At 53.0% G+C, this 22,346-nt stretch overlaps 1 protein-coding gene across 1 annotated transcript in view; it reads right to left on the minus strand.

Moving 5' to 3' along the window:
* Nucleotides 1–4,868: 4,868 nt before the first annotated feature.
* The window catches only part of ATP2B4 (ATPase plasma membrane Ca2+ transporting 4), a 48,673-nt gene continuing 31,195 nt past the window's right edge, over nucleotides 4,869–22,346 (minus strand). The window contains exons 8-21 of the mRNA XM_084276060.1: nucleotides 21,559–21,720; nucleotides 20,874–21,088; nucleotides 20,540–20,782; nucleotides 20,205–20,446; nucleotides 19,234–19,468; nucleotides 17,778–17,957; nucleotides 17,406–17,493; nucleotides 17,159–17,265; nucleotides 15,363–15,554; nucleotides 15,029–15,242; nucleotides 14,379–14,590; nucleotides 13,896–14,003; nucleotides 13,404–13,586; nucleotides 4,869–5,637 (exon numbers count right to left, since the gene is read on the minus strand). Of these exons, the coding sequence (XP_084132186.1) occupies nucleotides 5,332–5,637; nucleotides 13,404–13,586; nucleotides 13,896–14,003; nucleotides 14,379–14,590; nucleotides 15,029–15,242; nucleotides 15,363–15,554; nucleotides 17,159–17,265; nucleotides 17,406–17,493; nucleotides 17,778–17,957; nucleotides 19,234–19,468; nucleotides 20,205–20,446; nucleotides 20,540–20,782; nucleotides 20,874–21,088; nucleotides 21,559–21,720 (2,687 nt within the window). The 3' untranslated portion in view covers nucleotides 4,869–5,331. The remainder of the gene's footprint in view (nucleotides 5,638–13,403; nucleotides 13,587–13,895; nucleotides 14,004–14,378; nucleotides 14,591–15,028; nucleotides 15,243–15,362; nucleotides 15,555–17,158; nucleotides 17,266–17,405; nucleotides 17,494–17,777; nucleotides 17,958–19,233; nucleotides 19,469–20,204; nucleotides 20,447–20,539; nucleotides 20,783–20,873; nucleotides 21,089–21,558; nucleotides 21,721–22,346) is intronic.

Raw genomic sequence — 22,346 nt, forward strand, 5'->3', positions numbered from 1 at the left:
TCAAAGCCAGTCCCCGGGAGATGGAGATCACACCCTCCACCCTGCGTCACCTTAGAGGCACCAGAGACACAAGGCATCAGGGAAGGGGACAAGGGAGGATCTTTGCTCCAGGGCAGCTGGCACAGCCCAAGGACACTGGTTCGGGTGGCATCTGACAGCTTGTTTTAGATTTTGCTGTGCTTCAGGCCAGATCCTGCCTCTCAAGAGCGACGCTTATACAGAGAGCAAACCCCACGCTAAGAGGTGTGTCATAATGGCAGAGCTGCTTTTAATCCCCATCCCTCTTTCCACCTCCCCCAGGCCCCACTTTGGGAAGCCCAGCCACTCATCCAGTGCTAGGAGAGGAAGTGGGATTGATTTTACAAGCTGGTGGACACACTGAGGACGTCAGTTACACGTGGGCACATTTTATTCTCCGGATGCACTCGCGCATTGTTTCTGCTCAACAGCCAAAGCTTTATTGATTCAAAACCACCACCCCTCTCCTCCACCCCGCAGCAGGCTTGATTTTTTTTTGGCTATGTACCCCCTTTCCCACCCCACAAACCCCTCTTCTGCTTCCACTTTGAGTATTATCTCTGCTTGGAGTCTTGTTTTCTCAGAAGCCAACTGACAATTCATTTAAATTGGTTTGTTTTGTCTTTTTTTTTTTTCTCTCCCAAGAACCATATAAATTACATGCAAAACATTGTACATAGAGATTAATATCAAAATGCAATACAGATCAGGTGCACTTGAAGCTGGACTCTAGGATATGGCAAACACACCAGGGTACATATTGCTTTGAAACCACCATTATTTTTTTTTTTTAATATATCATGCATACCACATAATATTCAGTCTTTTGTTTTGTATTTTTTCCCCCGTTTTTTATACAAAAATACCAGTGCTTATTATAGTTAGTTACTGGAAAAGAAAAACTCAGATCCACGTGCCCTCTTCAAAAGAAAGTTTTGTTGTGAGAGCATTGGATAAATATATATACACACACAAATGTTGGTTTAATACTGTATATATATATATATTTATTTAAGGGGAGGAAATAAACTAAAGGCAGTTTTAGCCATGGGCTTTGCTGAATGAAAATCCTAATTTCTGTCGAGCAGGAGGAGAGCAGAGGTGGGACAGCCAGAGAAAAACCAGTCTCGGTGGCAAGGGACAGCCTTGGCAGAGGGATGCTGGAGAGGAACAGCCAAGTGCCCAGACCCACGCTGGTGTTGCCCCGTAGCTTCACTGTTTGGGGCAGGACCAGGAAACAATGTCCCCACGTCACTGTGCCCCGATGGGGTTTGCAGGAGGGATGTTTTACAGATGAACTTGTAGGAGGAGCTGGACCCAACGGTGAGCAGCGATGGCAGGCAGGTACACGTCCTTCCCCTGAGAGGTACAAAAGCTTGCAGGGACTCTTCGTTGAGGTGCTTGGTCCCTGCAGTCATGGAGGGCAAGAGGAGTTGGCTATGGCGACTTGAAGATGCCCTCCTTGGGGCTGAGATGGGGCTTTTCCATTCACCCCAATGTCACAGCGCCCCGAAAAGCATTTCTAAAGGGGCTGAGCACAGCAGGATATCTAACTCCTCGGCTGGGGAAAAGCCAAAGGCCGCCCATGCTAAAATGTGGTTTAGTTTTTTTCCTTCTTGAGATTGTTTCAAAATTATTTTTTTGTTTTCCTCAAAGCTTATTGCACAAAACCTTTAAAATTAAGTGTAACCCCTGTGCAAATCAAAGGAAACCTCATCACATAATGCAAATGCCTAAAAATGCCTGTTCAGCAATGCACACAGGACATGGTGTAATAATGTCTTTGGTACCGATCCACCAATTTATTTCACAGAAAACCACCACCACCACCACCACCAGAGACCCTACTGGTATTAAGAACTGGATGCAAAATTATGTTCAGAGTGTTTTAATAACAAAGCATTCCAAGGCAAAGTTAACACGTATCACAGGGTATGACTTCGGTTCCTGTCTGGCATGGCACTCTCCCCACGTGCACACTCGTGGCAGTTCAAACAAAGCAAAAAAAAAAAAAATCAATTAAAAAATAATATATATATATATATATAATCTCCCCCTCTTTCAAGGCATGTTGCAAAGTCCCCAGAAGTTCATGCTGCCGACCATGCCGTTCAGCGTAGAGCACCAATCTCACCCAACTCTTTTTGTAATGTCCTCAATAACTTAACCCAATAGTCATCTGCTGCAAGGATATCGCTGAAACTAAACAGAAAATAAAAAAACAAAACCACTTTACAGAAAAGATGTATGCACAATAAACGTTTATACTTTAAGCAACCAGCCATACCAACATAATTTATATAAAAAAAAAAAAACAAACCCCAAAACCACCTCATTTGTGTCATCCAACTAAGTATAAAGATGGCTGCTCAGAGAAAAGGAAGCTGGACTGGCATCCGATCGCTGAGATATGGAATTAATTCATTACCTGTCACTTTGAACTGCCGTCACACAGCCCCGTGCCACCACGGGCACGGGACTCGAGATTTCTTTTATTTATTTTTATTTTCTTTAAACAAAATACATATGGCTGACGTAAAAATATCCGTTTCTGATCTAAAGAAAACTATATTTCTTTTTTTCTCTTTTTTTTTTTGCATAATATTTTATATATAATTATTTCTCCCCCTCCTTTATATGGAAACTAGAACAAGAAGAACAAAAATATAGAGCAACTAAAGAACAACCAGACCCTTGTGGCAAGAGGCCAGTCAGAGATTTCTGGGAGCGGCTTTGAGAGCCTCCAAAGTTGGCTTTTTTTGTTGGTTTGCATCGGTTTAAGTCTCTATTTTTTATTTGAAACAGGTCTGAGGTAATTAAAAAAAATAATATCAAAAGAATAAAGAAAAAAAAATTGGTGTATCCCCCCAAAGTATTTAATAAATATTTATGTAAGCTCATAAGAACACCATATTTTCACCCCTTTTTTTTTTTTGCAAGTATTTAAAATAGAAAAAAGTGATCTTTTTAAGCAATGTCACCTTTAATACAGAACCAAACCCCACAACCACCCCCCCTTTGTGTCTTTCCTGTCACCGCTTGCGTATAACCCAAAATAACCCCCCCCTTTCCCCCTCAAACACCCCCCTCCCCGGTCCTGCTCAAGGTATTTGTATGTTTTAGCTCATGCAAAGAAGGGATGGGGAGGGCAGCGCTGGGTTTTGTCTGCGCAGAGGGGGGGTTTTGACACTGAATTTACAATTGAGATGGGCAGTGGTGGCAATTTCTTCTTGCTGTTGGCAGTGTATGGAGCCCGGCCTTCACCCCCAGCACCGAGGCAGGAGGCCCGGGAGAAGGCCCTTTCCTCAGGGAAGGAATATGGGGTGACCTCGTCCTTCCTTCCTCCCACCCCGAGGAAGGGACGAGTCGGTGCTGGGCTGGAAACAAAACAAAGACACTTGAGTTTGTGTTGTGGTTTTAAGGAACACTTAAATTTCTTGGCAAAGTACTGGGCCCTCGGCGTGGCAGGCGGTGCTGCAGGCAGTGCTCGGAGAAGGCACGGGAGATTCTGCTGTGCGTTCTTAAAGGAAAGAAAAAGAAAGGAAAAAAAAAACAAAAAACCACCCCAACAAACTAAAACCAGCCAGCCCATCCTCTCACTGAAACCTCTCTGCTTCTAGGGATGGAGGCTGGGCAAAGATGATGGTGCTGTGCAGCCTGTTACAACCAGGTTCTCTCTGCTTCCAACCAAGTCAAAGGGGATGAAGGAGAGAAGGCGGCATCTTCCTTCAGCCCTGCCCCCAGGGCCAGTAACCAGGGGTGCACCAACAAGAGCCAACAGGGAAGAAATTAAGCCCAAACCAAGCAAACTCCTGTCTCATGGCTTCACAAAGAGGGTCAAGTTCAGAACCGGCCTGCTCAGGACCCCTGGGCCCTCTGCTCCAAAAAACAAGACTCTTACCAAACGGTTACATGAGACTTGAGGTAAGGCAGGACACGAGGTGAAGACAACCTTCAAAAAATATCAGCAAGTGAGGAAAAGCCTCCATGAAGCACCTTCTCTGGAGGTCAGGCATCCCAACTGACCCGCCACCTCTGCGAGGAATTGCCTCCATGGCAAACCAGCTGCAGAAGTTGTAGGGAAATGAAGGGTCCTCCTCATCAGCCCTGAGGCCTTCCTCCCTCCTTCTCACCAGCTAAAGGGACAACCTGACTCATCCCACCCCTGATTTACAAGCTGTACTGTCAATAACCGGGTGCCTGTCCTCCCCTCAGCCTGCTAACGCTTTGGCAGCAACACGGAGCTGGTGGGCATGGCTTGAGCATCCTCTGGGAGCTCCTCAGCAGTAACCAGGAGTTCATACATCAAGGCTGAAGGATTATTTAACCCGACAATACAGACAAGCCAGAACAGGCCAAAAAAGTAATCATTCCCTTTGCTCCTGATGGCAAGACTCCCCAAGAAGGAGCCCTGTTTCTTACAGCCACAGGGTTTTTCTTCACCACCTTCCACTGCCACCTCGCTTGGCAGAAAAATCAGCATCATTTACACCCAGCAAGGTTACAGCCCAGTCACTCCCCTAACACCCCCCACACCCTCTGCCTTGTCTACTAATCACTGCTTTGGCAACAGAGAGGAAAGCATGTGTGCACACACACAGGAGGGGCTAGTAAAGGCTGGGTACCATTTTCAAGGTGGAAGACTGGTATACATCCCTGTATCAACCTGTGATTAAAACACCTTTTCCCTGGCTGGGTTTGGTTGTTTTTCTTTAATTTATTTTTAAAGTTTTGCACTAGAGTGCTAACTCCCCCCCCCCCCCCACTTTCCACTGAGGAGTTACTGGGGGGTAAATCCCATGAGCTAAGAACAAACCCCAATGTTAGAAGAAAGCCCTAAAAACTGGAAGTGGAGGAAACAAAAAAGTCCTAAGTGCACCCCAGCCCTTGGGCTGAGAGCATGTGTGTAAGACTATGATCTGAAGTTCCTTTGAACATGCATTTTTCAAAGTGAAACCCCCCCCCCAACAGACACGTGGAGCCCAACTCTTGGAGAGAAAATAATCTGTCTGCTTCATTTGGGCAAGTACCACTGAAAATGAGGGATGGAGATGCACAATTTTGGCTTAGCCTCTCTCCCAACACCCAGCATCGTGGTACTCTGGTTCCCACTGCTAAATAATTGGGTTATTTTAAAACAAAACAAAAACCCCTGAACAAAACAACCCCCAAACAAAACCACCAGAATTATATACGTATGAGCAGTTTGACACGAAGTGACCGCAGTGTGTGATCAGTTACTGGTGCCAATATCACACAGGGCGAGGGACGAAGGTGGAAGAGGAGGAGGAGGGGGGTTTCATAGTTCTAAGGTCAAACCGATGTCTCCAAGCTGTGTAAGGGGCTTTCAGGCTCCGGGACGGTGACCTCAGCTTGATCGCTGTCCACTGCATTGTTATTTCTGTTGAGGGATGTAGATCCACCCAGGCTACCCCCACCTCGCTTTTTGAGTCCGTCAGTCTCGGGGTCGTCTTCAGCGCCGTCAAGGAATGGTGTTCGAGGCTCGTCTTCCTCCAGGATGAACTCTGGGTGAGTCATGAAGTTATGGATGGAGCTTCTGGATTCGGGTTTCTCGAGGCCTTCGTACAAGGAGCTACGGAACGCATTCACCACTTTGATCTGGCGGGAGGCAAGGAGCGTGGGGGATAAACAAAAGAGGGGTTAGTAACGGCTGTGAGAGGCTGGAGCTCCCAGGAGAAAGTAAAAATAAATCAAAAAAAGACACAAAGAAAACAAAAAAGCACAACAAAACCAACAACAACAACAACATCACCACCACTGAACAGACAGCTGAGTCAGAATGAGAGATCTATGGTGAACTAGGAGGGCCAACATGGATCAGACTCAGGCACTACGGGTGTGTGATGGGGAATCAACCGACTATGGGGCGGCTTCAGAAGCTGCAAGAAAAGACATAAAAAAACCCAAAAACACTTAAAAAAAATATTAAAACAAACCCCCAAACCCCCAGATCACTTTGAATGAATGGAAGCCAGAATGCATTAGTTGTCATGACGTGTGCGCACGTGGATCTGTGGGGACCAACGAGGACAAAAATAATAAAGGTGGAACTACGACTCAAAAGAAGAGGTGGGTTAGACAAACAGTGGGGTCACCCCAAGGCAAGGACCCCACTCTACTGTGGGAGCGCTGTGCGTGTTTGCTCTAGTTCATTTTTAGGCCAACAGACAGGAACGGGCTTTGAAACGGTGTCGCACACTTTTCAAGCCCAGGTGAAGCAGCAGTTCCAAGTGAATGCCATGACCAGTAAAACAAGACCCAGCTAAACATGCAAGAAGGAAGCTGGATCTGTGGGAGCTTCCCCACACAGCTGCCACCTGGATGGAGCTCTGCATCCTTCCCTACGCCAACATGCTGAAGAAGACCCAGTGGCTTCCAAAGGCTGCATCTTTCGGATGCTCTGCACGAAAAACAAGTCTCCAACTTGGCTAGAAAGCCCAGTCACACACCCTTCCTGTGAAACCCACGGGCTGTCAGCACCTCCAAAAGCCAGGCTTAAAGTGTTACAAGCAGGAGATCCAGAGCCTGGTTTGGATAACTGGGGTATGGCTCTGCTACCTCCATTGCACTGGAAGGGAGAGGTCTGGAAACAAGCCCAGAGGGTGGTTAGTGAACTCACTTCTCTGTCCTGGTCCTCTGGAAATCCAGCCTTGAGCTGACCCAGCTCTCTCCCTTCCTTGCAGCCAAGTCATAATGATTCAGTCAGATGGGTGACAAGCATCCGATCCAGCATACAAAGGGGCAGGGGGGCTGCAGCAGACCTCTCTGTCCCAGCACGGATGCTGGCATGGGTGAGACAACCAACATGCACACCTTGGGTGCAGCAGAGTGCTCCAGCTCTCCTGGATGACTCATGGCTATAATCGCTCGCTGAAGGAGAGCGATGTGGTAAGTGGGCTTTTGAAGCAGAACCAACAAGGTTTTGAAGCTGAAGATCTTGCAGATCTTGAGAGGATCAGGTGGAATCAGACATGGGGCTTTGCCTTCTGCTGCAACGCTCAGTGCTACCCACCAGAAGTGCCCTCTAAAGCATGCCCCGGGCTGCTGCACCATGTGCTATGCCAGTGTTCTCCCACTGACTCCTCTTCAAGCTGGAACCAGCAAGCTGCCTCTCTCCAAGGGGTCCTGTCCCCTCCCCGTCCTGCTTCAGCAGGTCACACCAGCACCCTCTTGGCTTGTGGCATCCTCCCAGTCACCTGGGAAGTGGGTCATCTGCTCCCCTTATAGAGGGAGAAGCTCGTGGCAAGAGCAAGAACCAAGCATCTCGCATTGTATGGAATCAATGGAAGTCTCTGCTTTGTTAAGCAAGTTCATCTGGGATGAGAAGGTGTGCTCACCTCCTCCTCTCAGGAGAAAATACCTCCAGACCACTGTGAGACTTTGTTCAACAACCCAGAAGCAGTGGGGAAGGTGGTAACATCTCCCCGTAGCAGTGCCAGTCGCATCCTGCTCCCTCTCCTGCCCCAGAGAAGCAGCATTGCTACTCAGGAACTACTTTCTCCTGCTCCCAGCACCAGAGGAACGCAGTCCCCACCCATGTCCCCTGCCCTCAAGATGTTCCTGGGTGCTGAAGCTGGGGGCACCAAGGGGAGGTGACCCACAGATCCCACAGAAGGGGTGGCTCCACCACAGCATCCTCGTGCTACACCCCAGAGAGCCTCCCCATCATTCAGCCACCAGCCGAGGGAGCAGAGAGTGTGCAGAGCTGCTGGAGGGAGAAGGATTTAGGTATCTCCTTGTACAGATGTGTGTTCTGCCACTTGTTTACGAATGGGCTGCAGATCTGGTGGGAGACAATGCCCCCCTCTTCCTGGTGAGATGAGCTGGGTTAAACTGTCCTCCTTGGTCTGGTACAGAGGCAGGCTAGGAGGGAAGTCACCAACCAGCACAGGCAGCGAGGGGCTCCTAGGGATCTTTGGTCTCAGCACAAACAGCACTCACAAAACCAGACCAGAGAAGTTACTCAAAGAAGAGTCTCATGCCTGGAACCCTGGAGATTTTACCTGCAAGGTGTGCCAGGGTTCCCCTTTCACAAGGGATGCCCTTTGAGTCCGCTCTCCATCTGGCTCAGGAAGATGGTGCTGCCCTACACAGGGCAGCAACGGGGCATCCCCTGGCACAGGCTCAGCAGATCCAGGCTAGAAACGAACAAGCCAGCTCTTCCACACACACACACAGGCACACAGAGGCACACACACGAGCTGGATGATGGACACTCATGGAGATGAGCATGGGCCTGGTAACCCCCCCATGACACTGGAGCACCAGCTTGGCCTGCAGAAATGGAAGGTTTATATAGCTGGGAACAGACATTCCAAGTCGTGGGCACCGTGCTAACCACCACAGTAAGATCAGGGATAAATTCGGTGTTTAGTGTGAGTGCACCATACAAGGGACACCACCAAGCAGGTCTTCCCCTACCAAGGCTGATAAGCTGTCGCATCATCAACATCTTGAGAACAAAAAAGCAGCACCAACAAAAGCACGGCCCTTAAACTGCAGTGGGCAAAGCCAACTACACCCAGTATCACTAACCTGAACCGGCCACCAAGTCACCCTAGGTGACTGCCAAAGAACTAGCTGGTCAGGCCAGTCCAAGCTCAGAGGTAAGAGCAGCTTCACAGACACCTCCCTGCTCCACCACCTCAAGCATTGGTGAGGTCCAACCCTACCTACCACCTCACTTGTCTTCAGCTCCACCAATAAACTTCCACTAGAGATTTCCTCAGATTTTCTCTCTTTCATTCAACCACCTCTGTCAGCAACCATTCCCTCAGAAAAGGAATTTAACAACAAGGAAATGTGTTTTGAGGGAACCAGGCAGAGCAAACAAACCCCAAATCCTCCCCAACCAAGCTGAGAGGTCACCTCCCTCCTGCCCATGGCCAGACTCACCCCTCCTCACCACCTGAAACCTTTTCCACCCATGTAACCTCCAAACTGGGGATTTCTTCTTGTTTCACACCATCACCACAGCACCCCAATGTGCTGGGCAAACCCCACAGAGGTGGAAGTTATATCTGTGTGAAGCCAGGACCAGCTCCACTGCCGGCTCCTGCCTTGCTTTCCCTCAAACCAGGGCAAAACCCCCAAGGGAAACCAGCTTGGCTCTGCCAACCACCTCAGGATCGACCCTCGGGAGACCTCCCTCTCCTCCATCACCAGGAGCAGCACAGCAGGCAGGGCTGCCAAGGTCCAGCCCTGGAAAAAACACTCATCCCCAGAAGGGAAAGGGACACTGTTAATCTGTATGGAGCGAAATGGGAGCTGAGAAAGAGGGAAGGGAAGCAGCAGAGGTAGAGAGGGAGAAGTCTAGGCAGAAAATAGAGGGGAAACTTAGCGATCTGGGTTAGCTCCTGGGAAAGCTGTTTGCTGCCTGGAAGCACACAATCTACCCAAGTTACCTATTCCCTTGCTGCACATCAGGGAAAATATTAACCCAGAGACTGCAAAACCCCCATGTTTTGGTCTTTTCCACCCAAGTCTCCTACTCTGAGACCCCTCAAAGCCGGTTTTCTTCTGATTAGAAGAAAGTCTTGGTGGTGCACAGATGCAGCTGGGAGCAGAAACACTGGGGTTAAACAAAATTCAAGCATCAGTGTTGGCTAAATAGAGGAAAAAACACCCTAAATTATCAGAAATTCTCTCTTCTCTCCCACAGTGCACAAACAGCAGAGCCTGTAAGCTATTCCAAAAGTCACCAAGGGTATTTCTTTAATAAGAAGAGAACACGGAAAATGATTGTGTAATAAAAAAAGCCAATTACCAGGGAAAGATGTGGTACCCACTCCTAGCCTGGCACAGCCCTGCAGAGAGAATTCACAAGCCCATCTACACAGCTCACAACCAACACAGAGAGGGGCCCTACACCACAACCAGCTTCTCTTTGAGCTGGAAACCTGGGGGTGAGCTCCAGGACCCAGCTTTGCTGTTGAGTTTCCAGCAAGGCCACGCTTTTTCCCTCTCCGTCAGCATGCAGAGAGCTGCGTGTCTCCCCAGACACTGAGAACCAGAGTGTGCAGGACAAGCTGGGCACCCAGGAGCCAGTGCTCTGGCTATGACAGGGAGCCAATGGAGCCCCAACGCTGTCCCCCCAGAGCTCTGGGGCACACGTAGGTGGGTGGGCTCGCTCAGCTCTGTCTCACACAGCATGCAAGTTCAAGGGAAGGCTGCTTGCTTACAAGCCAGCTCTGAGCTGTGGGTGAGCAGCTCTGAGGTGTCACCACCGGCCAAGCTGAGCCACGGTAACCGGCTGCTCATCCAACCTCCCAAACGAGGGAGCCAGGAGGAAATCCCCCTCCTCACAGCAAAGAGCACATGCAGGCAGCCTGTTACAGCAGCTCAGCCCACCCCAGTAACACCCTAACTGCTGTGAGAAGGTCTGAGCGGCCGCTTTGCCTCCAAACACACTTCTAGCTTTGGTAAAAGCAACAGCTCTGCCCATCCCTGGGGATGCCCCGAGCTGCAGTGGAAAGGAACAGCAGCTTCTGGGCGCAGCGTGCCCTTTTCACAGCGATGCTTTTAGTTGCTCATGAATGATATGTGGTTCTTTTAACAAGAACCGCCCCGTTTTTGCACCCCCTCGGGAGGGTGGACTCATACATCAGTCCTGCAAAGGAGGAGAAGAGGTAAAAACGGAGGGAAGCAACAAGGAGTGGGGGGGAGGGAAGGACCAGAGAGTATTGTAAACTTATTAAAGATGCAACAGCATAAAAACTTGGTTGGTTGGGGTTTTTTTTTTCCTCCTCCTTAAAATGCTCTCCCGCCCCATCCTTCATTTTGGCTATCAGTGTGCGAGTCAAGGTGTAAAGGGAGAGAGAACAGGCTGGGTTAGGTTGGTGCAGGTGCTCTCTGTGGTTATTAGAAGTCATGCATCGTAATAGACTATCACTCACTGCCCGCAGGAGGAGATGCAGCAGCAGCAGCAACAGCAGAAGTGGTGGGAGTGGAATTGACGGAGGAAAGAGCTACATGGGTTGGGCTAGAAACATTTTTTACATCGTGGTGCTGGCTCACGATGGAAGGCTGTCTCCTGAGGGCTCCCTGCAAAGAGGAGGCGCCGGTCTGGAATGTGTAAACTACGTCCATCTGCAAAGAACCAGAGAGTGAGATAGCGTCGCCCCGGCCAGAGACAGGGAGAGGGGGTCAGGGATGGAAGGGGAGCAGGGAGGTTGGGCAGACACACACACACAGACAGGAAGGAAGGAAAAGGATGGAGAGGTGGGGAGGAGGGAGGAGAAAGGCCCCCCCCTCCCAAGCCCCAACATCCCCAACACCCCATGCTCCAGTAAACCCACACCGTGTATATGGCTGGTGTTTCTGGAAGCTTCCAGCTTCTGCCCCACTCTCACAGGCAGGAGAGGGACAGGGTTTAATCCCACCACCCAGAAAGAGACCGCAGTGGGAGGGAGCAACAGAGGAAACACCTTGGGTGATCCTGACAGGAGGAGCAGAGGAGAGAGAGGGCAGGCAGAGGTGCGAGCTGGCAGGCGATGCTCCAGGAGGAATCTGCACTGGGAAAGGGCTGCTGGCCCCATGGGATGTACACTTGAGGTGCTGAACCCTGGGACACACCGTGCTGGAAGGTGTTCCAGCCCCTCTCCCAGGAGCAGGGCTCAGCAGAGGGCTCAGAAGCAGAGCTGGCAGGGGTGGGCAGGGATGCAGCAAGGGAGCATCGCCCTTGGTGACAAGCCACAGTTGGATGCACACCAAGGCTGGAGGAACCAAGTAGCAGCCAGGTGCCACCATGGCTTCCCAGACAGTTTGCAGCTGGACTGTCCCTGGCCCTGTGCTGGCCAGGATGAAGGCACAGCCCTGCACCAGCTCAGCTGCACGGCTCCTGGGGCAGGGGCACCTCATCCAGAGCCAGTGCAGCTCTACTTCACCCTGGAGGTATTTACACACAGCAGCTTGACCTCACGTGCAGGGCAGAGCCCTGTGCTCTCACTTCAGACACACAGAGTTGGGACAGAAGACTTCAAGATGCCCAGGTTGGACCTGCCAGCTGCTCTGCTCGATGCACCACAGCCAGGAAAGGAGATATCAAAGAGGCTTCAAGACGTGCCGACATCCAGGAGCATCTTTCATGTTGCAAAAGCTCATTTGAGCCCAGGTCTGGCCCACAGCTACAGGGAGAGATTTTCCTGGAGGCCCTGGGCTCCATCCTGGCAGCACTCCTGGCCACTGGCACTGCAGCTGTTCACACTTACCAGGCCTCCAACACATCTGGACCACTTCTGGAACAGCCTGGTGCTCCCAGCACATCTGTCATGTGAACAAGCTGGACCAAGCTGGCAGCTCAGCCCACTGCAGCACCAGGGACCAGCACAGCCGTGGGCCCCCAAAAGAGCCCAGTTGCCCCTCACCGTGGGCAGGGAATCAAGGCTGAACCTCACCTTGAAACCATCAGGGCAACATCTCACAGAGGAGAAGCAAAAGTTAGCACAGCACAGCATGGCTGCTGTGCTTGCTCCAGTCCCCATGTCTGGGGAATTTTGGTTATCCCCATCTGTCCAGGGGCCACAGGAGGAAGAACAAAGAGGCAACGCAGCAGCCCTGAGTGCTGGGAGCTACTGGGGACCTACAACTTTCTCCCAATGGGCAGCTCTGCCCAGACCTCAAGGAAAAGGTGAGGGGCAGCGACCTCGCTGCAAGGAGCTCACCCTGCCCTTCCCAGACAGCAGTCCTGGGGAAAAAACTTCCCTTTCAGGATAAAAATGAGTCAGCTGATGTCAAAAAAAGACATTAATGGATAGATTCTACTCCCCTTAGGTTCTGCTCTAGGGCCAAGAGCTCCAGGTGAGGAGCCTAGAGCACTGGCAGGGAGGGGTGGCCAGATGAAGGAGAGAGCGGCAGAGCGAGACCAGAGAGGGTCTCATGGAGGCAGATCCCTCCTGGTTACGTTCCCCACTGGGAACAGCATCCCAGCAGCAACCAAGAGCAGCCTCAACACTGCCCTGCTCACTGTGCAGCTTGGTAAAAGCCCAGGGTGGCTCTGGGGCCACCCCACAGCTTCCAAGCATCTTCCTCTGCCACCCGAGGTGCCCATCAGCAGCACGTCCAGCCTCCTGCAGCCCAGCCCAGCCTCAGGCTGCAGGACAGCACATTCTGCATCAGAACAGCCCCAAATGTCTTCCTGCCACAGTCTGTCTCTGACAGCCAGGCTTGTCCTGGTTCCCCAACCAGGACACAACCCTAAAGGCACAGGTGGTGGGAGAAGTCTAGCCCAGGAGGCGACGGCATCCTCCGAGCAGCATCCGAAGACTCTTTCCAGACAGAGCCCCTGGAGAGAAAGGAAGAGAAAGAAAAAAAAGAGAGAGAGAGAGAGAAGGAAGAGCCCCCCAGTACCCGCTGCCCCACAGTACCTGTGTCTGTATCCTGTTGAGACCCCGGAACCAGAGGATCTGCCCACGCCGCAGCTCCATTTCGGCATGGTCGATCTCATCCACATCTTCGGGAAGCTCCTCCTCTGGGATCTCCTCCTTGGTGATGCCGTGCCCAGCTTCCTTCAGGAACTTCAGGTGGCTGGTTGGGACAGTGCAGATCAACTGGGGAGAGGCAGGGAGAGAGCAGCTCCTTAAGCTCATAGGCTATGACAGCACCAAGCCCACCGCCCTCCTCGAGCAAGATCCCACAGCGAGCTGCCAGGGACTCAGCCCAGAATCAGGGGAGCAAGGAGTAGATTAGCAATCTCCTCTCCTCACTGCTGGCATGATACTGGGATGCAGCATCGCCCAGTTCCAAAGCTGCCTTGAACTGGGAAGAACAAAGGCATGAGGCAGCAAGGAGAAGCGGGCTGGGCTGTGAGCACACCGTGGCATGGAGAGATGTGGTTTGCTTTGCAGACCAACTCTTACCTGGCCCCAGAGGAGCTCTCCCACTCCAATAAAGATACACCAGAACCACTGGCTCAGGGTGAGCCCAGAGCAGCTGAATGGCTTCCCACCGAACTCCACAATGATGATCTGCAGCACAGGAAAGAACCAGTCACACACTGAAGAGCTCCAAGGGCTGTGGGGCACAGCCATGGGATGACAAGGTCCCCCAGGAGCACATGTCTTTCCCCTGCCTTCCCCAGGATTATGAGTGGAGCAAGGATGTCGCATCTAGGCCAGTAACTTTACAGGACACCAGAGGCACACTGCCTGGCCAGTTCTGGCATCTCCCAACACACACTAGACCCCAATACTCAGGTTTTGTGTCCCCAAGAAGCTGCTGGAGAAGAAAAAGGGGACAGGACAGAGTTATGAGCTGTGACTGCAGCAAACACAGGTCCTGCCTACATCATGGTCCCTTCCCAGCCCTCCCATCTTATTCCTGGGCTGTTCCTTCAGCTTCACCTGAGCTGCAAACGTGCCCAGCACCACGGTGCAGAAGATGGGGTTGCGGTAGATGGACTCAAAGACGTTCCTTTCCCCGTGGATCTTGCGTGCGTTGATCTCGTTGAACAACTGCATCATGACAAAGGTGTTGAAGACGATGGTGTAGTGCTCGGTGGGTGGGGAGTGGAGCGGGGCGTTCCGGCCACTGTCGATGTCAAAAAACTTCTCCCCTAAGTAGACAAGGGGTTTTAGGGCAAGGATGGGGAAAGGCAGGGAAGAGAAGATGAGATCCTGTTGCTTCTGCTCTGCTCCAGGTGGAATTAGGATCCCAGGGTCTTGCTGAAGATCCCTCAAGCCAGCTGGAGCCCCCTGTGTTAGCCTCACCGAACCCTTATTTCCTTCAAAATGATGAAAACCTGTTGTCCTGGTTAAAAACTGTCTCTATACCCAGTGAGGTCTTGAGCAACCCCACACCCCCAAAGTACATCCTCTTCCTTAACACCCCCCCACTTCACATCCATCATTAAACACTCCTGATCCTGGCCAAGGTGAGGTCACCAAGAACAAGGGTCCCCAACACTGGTGAGGGAAAGTGGCTGACGAGATAGTGCTGGAAGTTCATCCCCTTCCTTCCTCCTACCCCATTTCTCAGGGTGTCCCAAGCTCACCTGCAAAAAGCAGCGTGAAGATGATAGTCAGCTGGTACACGGCGTGTCCCAGGATGTTCTTCATCATGGTGCGGGAGATGAGCGGCTTGTTGCGGCCGTACGGCTTGCGCAGCAGCAGCGATTCAGACGGGGGCTCCGTGGCCAGGGCTAGGGAGGCGAAGGTGTCCATGATCAGGTTCACCCACAGCATCTGGACAGCCTTAAGGGGAGAGTCCTACAGAGAAAGCAGGAGGGGGGGGGGAAATAACGAACCAACCATGTCACACCCCCAAAACCACCTTCTCTTCACTCTTCCCCAGGGCTTTCCTCCTGCTGAGCCCAAGGGGCCCTGTACCTGCGTGATGCAGGCGCCCGTGAAGGCCACGATGACGGCCACCACGTTGACGGTCAGCTGGAACTGCAGGAACTTGGAAATGCTGTCGTAGACGTTGCGGCCCCACATCACCGCCTTGACGATGCTGGTGAAGTTGTCATCCGTCAGGATGATGTCCGAAGCCTCCTTCGCCACATCCGTCCCCGCGATGCCCTTGAGGACCCAGGAGAAAGCGATGGGGTGAGTCACAGAGTGAGCTCTGCCATTCAGCCAGCTCTGCTTCTTCCCAGAAACAGCCCCAAAAGAACACCCCCCCCCCCCAGAGCCAGAGGAGCTGGTGTCCGTCCTCTGTTGGACAGTGAGTCCTGCTGCGGCTGCTCCAAGCCACCTGGGAGAGCAGAGGCTCCAAAGCAGGAAAGCTTTCAAGGACAGACACCAGCTTGGCTCCAGGACAGGGCTCTGAGTCAGTGCAGCCTCAAAGCCTGTCACCGTGAGTGTCCCCAACAAGGGCCACAGTACAACAAAGCTGGAAAACAACTCGGAAGGGCAGCTTCCTCCTTATGCCAGGGAACACAAGGATCCCTGGCTGGGCATCTCTGCTGCACGCAAGGGTTGGGAAACCCCCCCAAAATGAGAGGGCGGGCTCAACAGCTTAAAGCCCCAGCACCTTCCTACTGCCCCCCTGCCCCATCCAGGGCAGATGAGAGCTCTGCAGCAAGCAGGGTTGCCTACAGCCTCCCAGAAAGTCACCTGCAGCATCTTGGAAGGATGCTGGGCTCACTGTGTTTCTCACCACCTGCACACAGAGGCACTGGCTTTGAGGTAATTAAATGCACCACCTGTAATGAGCCTGTTCCTATAATGAGCTGGTTGGTTCCCCTGTGCTTTCCCCAAAAAGCTCTCCCAAAATTTGCAAGACCCAGCTCAGGAGGGAACCCCCCAGCTGTTGCCAGACATAAGCTTGAGGTGACTGGACAGACCTACCCCGTGTGTGGTTTGATCTCCTCTCCTCAGAGCCCCAAGGGCAGCACAGCACCAGTGCTGAGCTCTCAGCAAAGCCCATGGCTGGCCAGGGAATGTTCCTGCACACAAGGGCAAAATCCCCCCACCCCATATGGTGCCCAAGAGCCTGCCTTCTGCTGCTCACCCTAAAGGCTCCAGAACTCACCTGGATATTTTAACACCTTCCTAAAAACACCATCTCCCCCAAACTTTGCTCAGAGCTCCCTGATGGGCTCACATAAGGCTCCATCCAGGAGCTGCCCCCTGCTCACACACCCAACAATTCACAGGAATCCTGTTGAAGCTGATGGGTTTATTTGTTTGCTGCTTTCAGACTGGGCAAAGAAAAGCAGCAAACCAGGACATAAAGAGGTCTTCTCCTTAAGTAACCCCCCAAAGTCAGCATCAGCACAACACTCATACCCTGGGTGAAGAACTGCAGGGACAAACCAAATCACAATGGGCTCCCCCAGCTCTCCTGGATCCCACAGCTCAAAAACCAGGGCCAGAAAGGTCCCTGCAATCACTGTGTCACCTTCAGGTTGACATGGTCCCTCCAGGTGGGACAGAGGAGCCCACCCCAAAGCCAGAGGATTGCTTCTCATCAATCTTTTGCTAATTGTCCTATAAAGCTCAGAAGAATTAAATCAAGCCTCCAAAGGAAGTTTCCTTTTCAATCCACCCTGCAGATTCCGAAAAGAAAGAGATTTCCCCTGGTTCAGAAAGAATTCCAGTGCTGGGAAGGAACCCATCATGAAGTTCTCACCCCAGAGAGCAAAGGCCACCCCTGGGGACACCCCACCACCCAACTGTACCATGGCAAACCCAACGTCAGCTTTCTTCAGAGCTGGGCCATCGTTGGTCCCGTCCCCAGTCACAGCCACCACCTGCCTCTGGTCACCAACGGTGCTGTCGATGATTCCTGAAACAAGGACAAGCAACTCAGAGAAAAAACGCCCCAAGAGCTGGTCCCCAGCATGGGTTATGGTGGAAAGCAGGTGGGCAGAGCAGGATGAGACCCTCTAGTGAGGATGCTGGGGATGCCAGCAGGCACTCACTCACCTTTCACCAGCGTGTGCTTATCTGTCGGGGAGGAGCGGGCCAGCACACGCAGCTTGGGCCAGATCTTATCCAGCTGCTCCTGCTCTACCTGCAGGATAAAGCAGATGTAAGAAAGGGAACAGGACTCCCCCATTGCCCCCCCAACCCCAGAAACCCTCTGGCCCACCAGAGAGCAAACCCTAACTGGGACAGGATGGAGCTTTGTCTCCAAGCATCCAGCCATGGCGCTGGATAAGCATCCCAGCTGGCAGAGGGACCAGCTGCATTTATCCAAGGAGAGGAGGAAAACCCAGTGGGATTCAGCTCCTCACACTGCTGGGGCTGTCAGAAAGGCCACCCATACCCTCTGAGGACCCAGGGCTGCTCTCCCACCTCTCCCTTCTCGTTGCGGATGAGCCGGTTGAACTCCTTCCCCTCCAGGCACAAGAAGTCCTCCCCTGGCAGCAGGATGCCACACTTGGTGGCGATGGCACGGGCAGTGTTGATGTTGTCCCCTGTCACCATCCGGACAGTGATCCCTGCACGCTGGCACTTCAGGATGGCATCTGGCACCTGGGGGATGGGGACAGAGCTGTCAGGGAGGGTGAAAGGCAGGACAGGGTCAAATGCTCAGATTGAGGACATCATAGGAGAGCCAGGCAGCTCCTCTCCCCTCCTCCCTAAAAGCATCAGGTGGGGTCATGGACCAGCAGCCACCTGTATCCACCCACAGCTCAGCTTGGTGCTCACACTGGGGATGAGGTGCTCAACCAACTCCTTTACCCCACCCCAGCCCAAACCCAGCTCAGCCATTTATCCCTTGGGTCCAGGGATTGGGGAAGGATTCCTGTCCCTACTCCTGCTCTGCAGCCCCCTGCCCTCACTGCAGCTCCAGCCAGACCCGCATGCACATCCGGAGCAGCTGCTCCAGCAGATCCAGCATTGAGATCTTCCAGCCCCTGCCCCAAGGGGAAAGCAACCTTCACTGCCTCCTCCTTGGCACACCACGGTGCCGGGCGCCAAAGCCCTGCCCGATGATCCATTACGACAGGAGCATTTTGTCCACCCCACCACTCTGGCAGCACGTTGCTGCTTTAATGGGTTTATCTATTAACAGAGCGATGGGGGGAAGAGGATGTTAGTGAGAAATTAGCAAATTGAATCACCAGCCTCCAGAGCCGGTGCAGACAGGGCATCTGTAATGCAATTCCCAGCCCCAGATACTTGAACATCTAATCAGGGAAGATGCAAGCAAGGCAGGAGCGCAGGGGCGAGCTCCAAAATGTAATCAAGAGGCAGGTATGGGAGGGCTTATTGCATTAGCCCAGCTGCCTGCCCGTCATCCCCGTCAGCTGCGAGGGAGGAACCAGCTGAATCAGCCTTGTCCAACTGTCACCCCTACCCCGTGGCTCCACGCACCTTTCAAGTGCGTGTGGAACCAGCCTGGCTTGGGAACAGACCCCCCCCCCCCAGTAGGAGCTGGAGAGGGGGGAGTTGGGGTGGAAACAGGCTGTGCTGGGTCATTTTATCTGAGTACAGGAGAGAATCACAGAGCTGTAGGGGTTGGAAGGGACCTCAAAAGCTCATTGGGTCCAGCCCCACTGGGGCAGGGTCCCTAGGGCAGGTGGCACAGGTCAGTGTCCAGACAGGTCTGTAATATCCTCAGAGAAGGAGACTCCACACCCCCCTGGAAAATGCCAGCAGCGGGGAGCTGGGAGCATGGGACACTTTGGGGATGGATGCAGAGGAGAAGCTGGTGCTTTCTTAAGTGGCTCATGGTCCTGAGCAGCAGGGAAAGGGGCTCCTAGCCCAGGAATGGGGCCGGGGTGGAGGACAGAGGGGTCAATACCTCTGGCCGTACAGGGTCCTCTATGCCCACCACAGCAATGCAGGTCAGGTCAGACAGGATCTCGTTCTCACTGTCCCAGTCCGGCTCGGCATCAGCAGGGAAGTCTCGGAAAGCCAGGCAGATGGTGCGCAGCCCGTGGCAGGCCATGGGCTCTATCACCTTCTTCACCATCTCATCTCGGTCCTTCACCTTGAACACCCGGGGGTCACCATTCTTGTCCAGGATCCTGGTGCACCTAACACAGGAAAAAGAGAGGGTGAGGGAGACTGGGGGTGGCACGTGCCGTCACCCGTGTGCCTCGTCTGCAAAATGGGGACATCCCCCTTGCCCACAGCTCCTCACAGCTTTACTAAATCCACCATAAAAAGAGTTGAAACACTTTGCATGGCAGCACCTCCCTGTGCCACAGCAGCTGGGCACCTTTCACCCACAGCCCCCCGAAAACAGCTCCATGGGGCATCAAGAACCTAAAGCCAACGGGACTGGGAGAGGACCATGATGATGATTAAAGGGCTGGAACACTCCCCCTATGAAGAGAGGCTGAGGGAGCTGGGCTGGGTCAGCCTGGAGAAGAGAAGGCTGTGGGGGGACCTCATTGCAGCCTTCCAGTCCCTGAAGGGAGCAGAGGAACAGGAGGGGAATCAGCTTGTTAAAGGGCAGAGACTGGCAGGACAAGGGGGATGGAGTGAAGCTGGAGGAGAGAAGTGTGAGATGAGATATGAGGGGGAAGTTCTTTGCAGAGAGAGTGGTGAGGGGCTGGAACAGGCTGCCCAGAGAGGGGGTGGGTGCCCCATCCCTGGGGGTGTTCAAAGCCAGGTTGGATGGGGCCCTGGGCAACCTTGTGTAGCTCCAGGCCTGGAGGTTGGTGTCCCTGCCTGTGGCAGGAGGGTTGGAGCTGTGTGACCTTTGGGGTCCCTTCCAACCCAGACCATTCTATGATTCCATCTGACCAGTGAATGGGGGACAGTTACTTGCGGAGGATGATCTCAGAAGCTCCCTTGCTGTACATGCGGAAGCCACCGTTGCCGTTCTTCAGCACGGTGCTCATGGACTTGCGCACGGAGTTGAAGGTGTAGACCTTGTAGAGCTTCTCCTCCGGCACCTCGTTCCGTACAGCCTGGTAATCCTGCTTCAGGTCCAGCACGAAACCCAGCAGGGCACACTCAGTTTTATTCCCCACTTGCCGGGGTAGCCCCCCTTCCTTCTCAGGTGGCTGGAGGGGGAAGAAGAGAGGGAAAAGTGATGCCAAACCTGGGTACAGGAGCTACAGGAACCGAGGACACAAGGCTGTGGGTCTCAAACTCACCAAGATCTTGGATGTGTAGGCAGAGTTGATGGCGACACCATTAACTATGAGGTCCAGGATCTTGGGCAGGATGGCTTCAGGGTCGGGGATCTGGCGGTAGTGAGTGTCCCCCACGTAGGCCTGCACCACGGTCATGCGGTTCATGGTGAGCGTGCCCGTCTTGTCGGAGCAGATGGCGGTGGCATTGCCCATGGTCTCACATGCATCCAGGTGTCTCACGAGGTTGTTGTCCTTCATCATTTTCTACAACAGGCACCAGGACCAGAAAAGTCAGAACAAAACACTTGGATTTCCCCATCATGCTTCCAGCAACCCCTCTCCATCACGGCCTCACCTTCACAGAGTAGGCCAGGGAGATGGTGACCGCCAGCGGGAGCCCTTCAGGCACAGCCACCACCAACACAGTGACACCGATGATGAAGAACTTGACAAAGTACTGGATGTAGATGGGGGTGCACTCTGCCAGCCAAGGCCGCCCCTGCACCCCAAACGTGTCGATCACGAAGTACAGCACCAAGATGATGACCGTGATGGCTGACATGATCAACCCTGAGGAAAGAAGCAGCCGGTGAGTGGGGAGAAGGGGACAGCCCCCTTCTCAATCATAGAATCATCGAATCATAGAATTGTAGGGGTTGGAAGGGACCTCAAGAGATCATCAGGTCCAACCCCCCTGCCAAAGCAGCTCCCTAGGACATATCACTCAGATAGGCATCCAGACGGGTCTTGAATATCTCCAGACATGGAGACTCCACCACCTCTCTGGGCAGCCTGTCCCAGGGCTCTGTCACCCTCACTGTGAAAAAGTTCTTCCCCATATTGATGTGGAACTCCCTGTGCTCCAACTTGCAGCCATTGCCCCTTGTCCTATCCCCACAGACCACTGAAAAGGGGCTGGCTGATTCCCTCTGCATCCCCTGCTTAAGATGCAGAGGGAATCAGCCAGCCCCTCAACCCCAATGCCACCTCCATCGAGAGCTCTGGGGAGGGGACAACTCATGATGGGTCCCTCCACTCACCTGCCTTCCCAATCTGGACTGCCAGACGTGTCAGCTTCCCTTGCAGCACAGATTTCTCCTTCTTGGGCACCTTCACCTTCTTCTTCTCCTTCTCCTCGTTTTCTACCCCTTCTTGGCTCTTCAGGGGCTGGATCTCTAAGGCCACACCATCCTGAGTTTTAGCTACAGCCCAGGATAAAATAAGACACCACGTGTGAATAGGAAAGATACCAGGAAAACCTGCAGGACACCACTGAGGAAGATGGTGGTGGGAGAGAGAGAGAGAAAACCCAGGACAAGAACCATTCCCGACGACACATGTATCTGAGCACATGGAAACCTTGTGTCCTGGGACCCTGCCACCTCTCTACAGGGCAGTGTCCTACCCCAGCCCCAGATAATGGATCCTCAGGGCTGACACTGATGATGTGACCCCTGCACCAGTCACACCTCTAAGGCAGCACTATGAGAAACCCCCTAGCCAGGCTTTGTTGGGGGAAGGAGGGAAAGGCAGGTCTCCTCTAGCCTCCTCTGAGGACTGCTTTACACCCTGCAGCAGATGGGGAGCGCTTTGGGCACCCCAACAAGCTCCAGTCCCCTCCCTGGTCCTGCAGTGAGCAATCCCACTCCCTCCCTGGTGCTGCCCTGTGGACAGCTCAGCGGGAATCACTTGGGGAGAGTGGTTGAGGGGGGTGAGATGGAGGGGGACGGTTAGAAATTTGGATGGAGATTGAAGAGGAGTGAGCCAAGCTCCTGGAGTCCCAGCCCTGAGCCACCCAGCACAGTTTTAGGACCAGGGACAGCCAGGC

This window comes from Gallinula chloropus, assembly GCF_964237585.1.
Source record: "Gallinula chloropus genome assembly, chromosome: 27".
NCBI classification, from domain to species: domain Eukaryota; kingdom Metazoa; phylum Chordata; class Aves; order Gruiformes; family Rallidae; genus Gallinula; species Gallinula chloropus.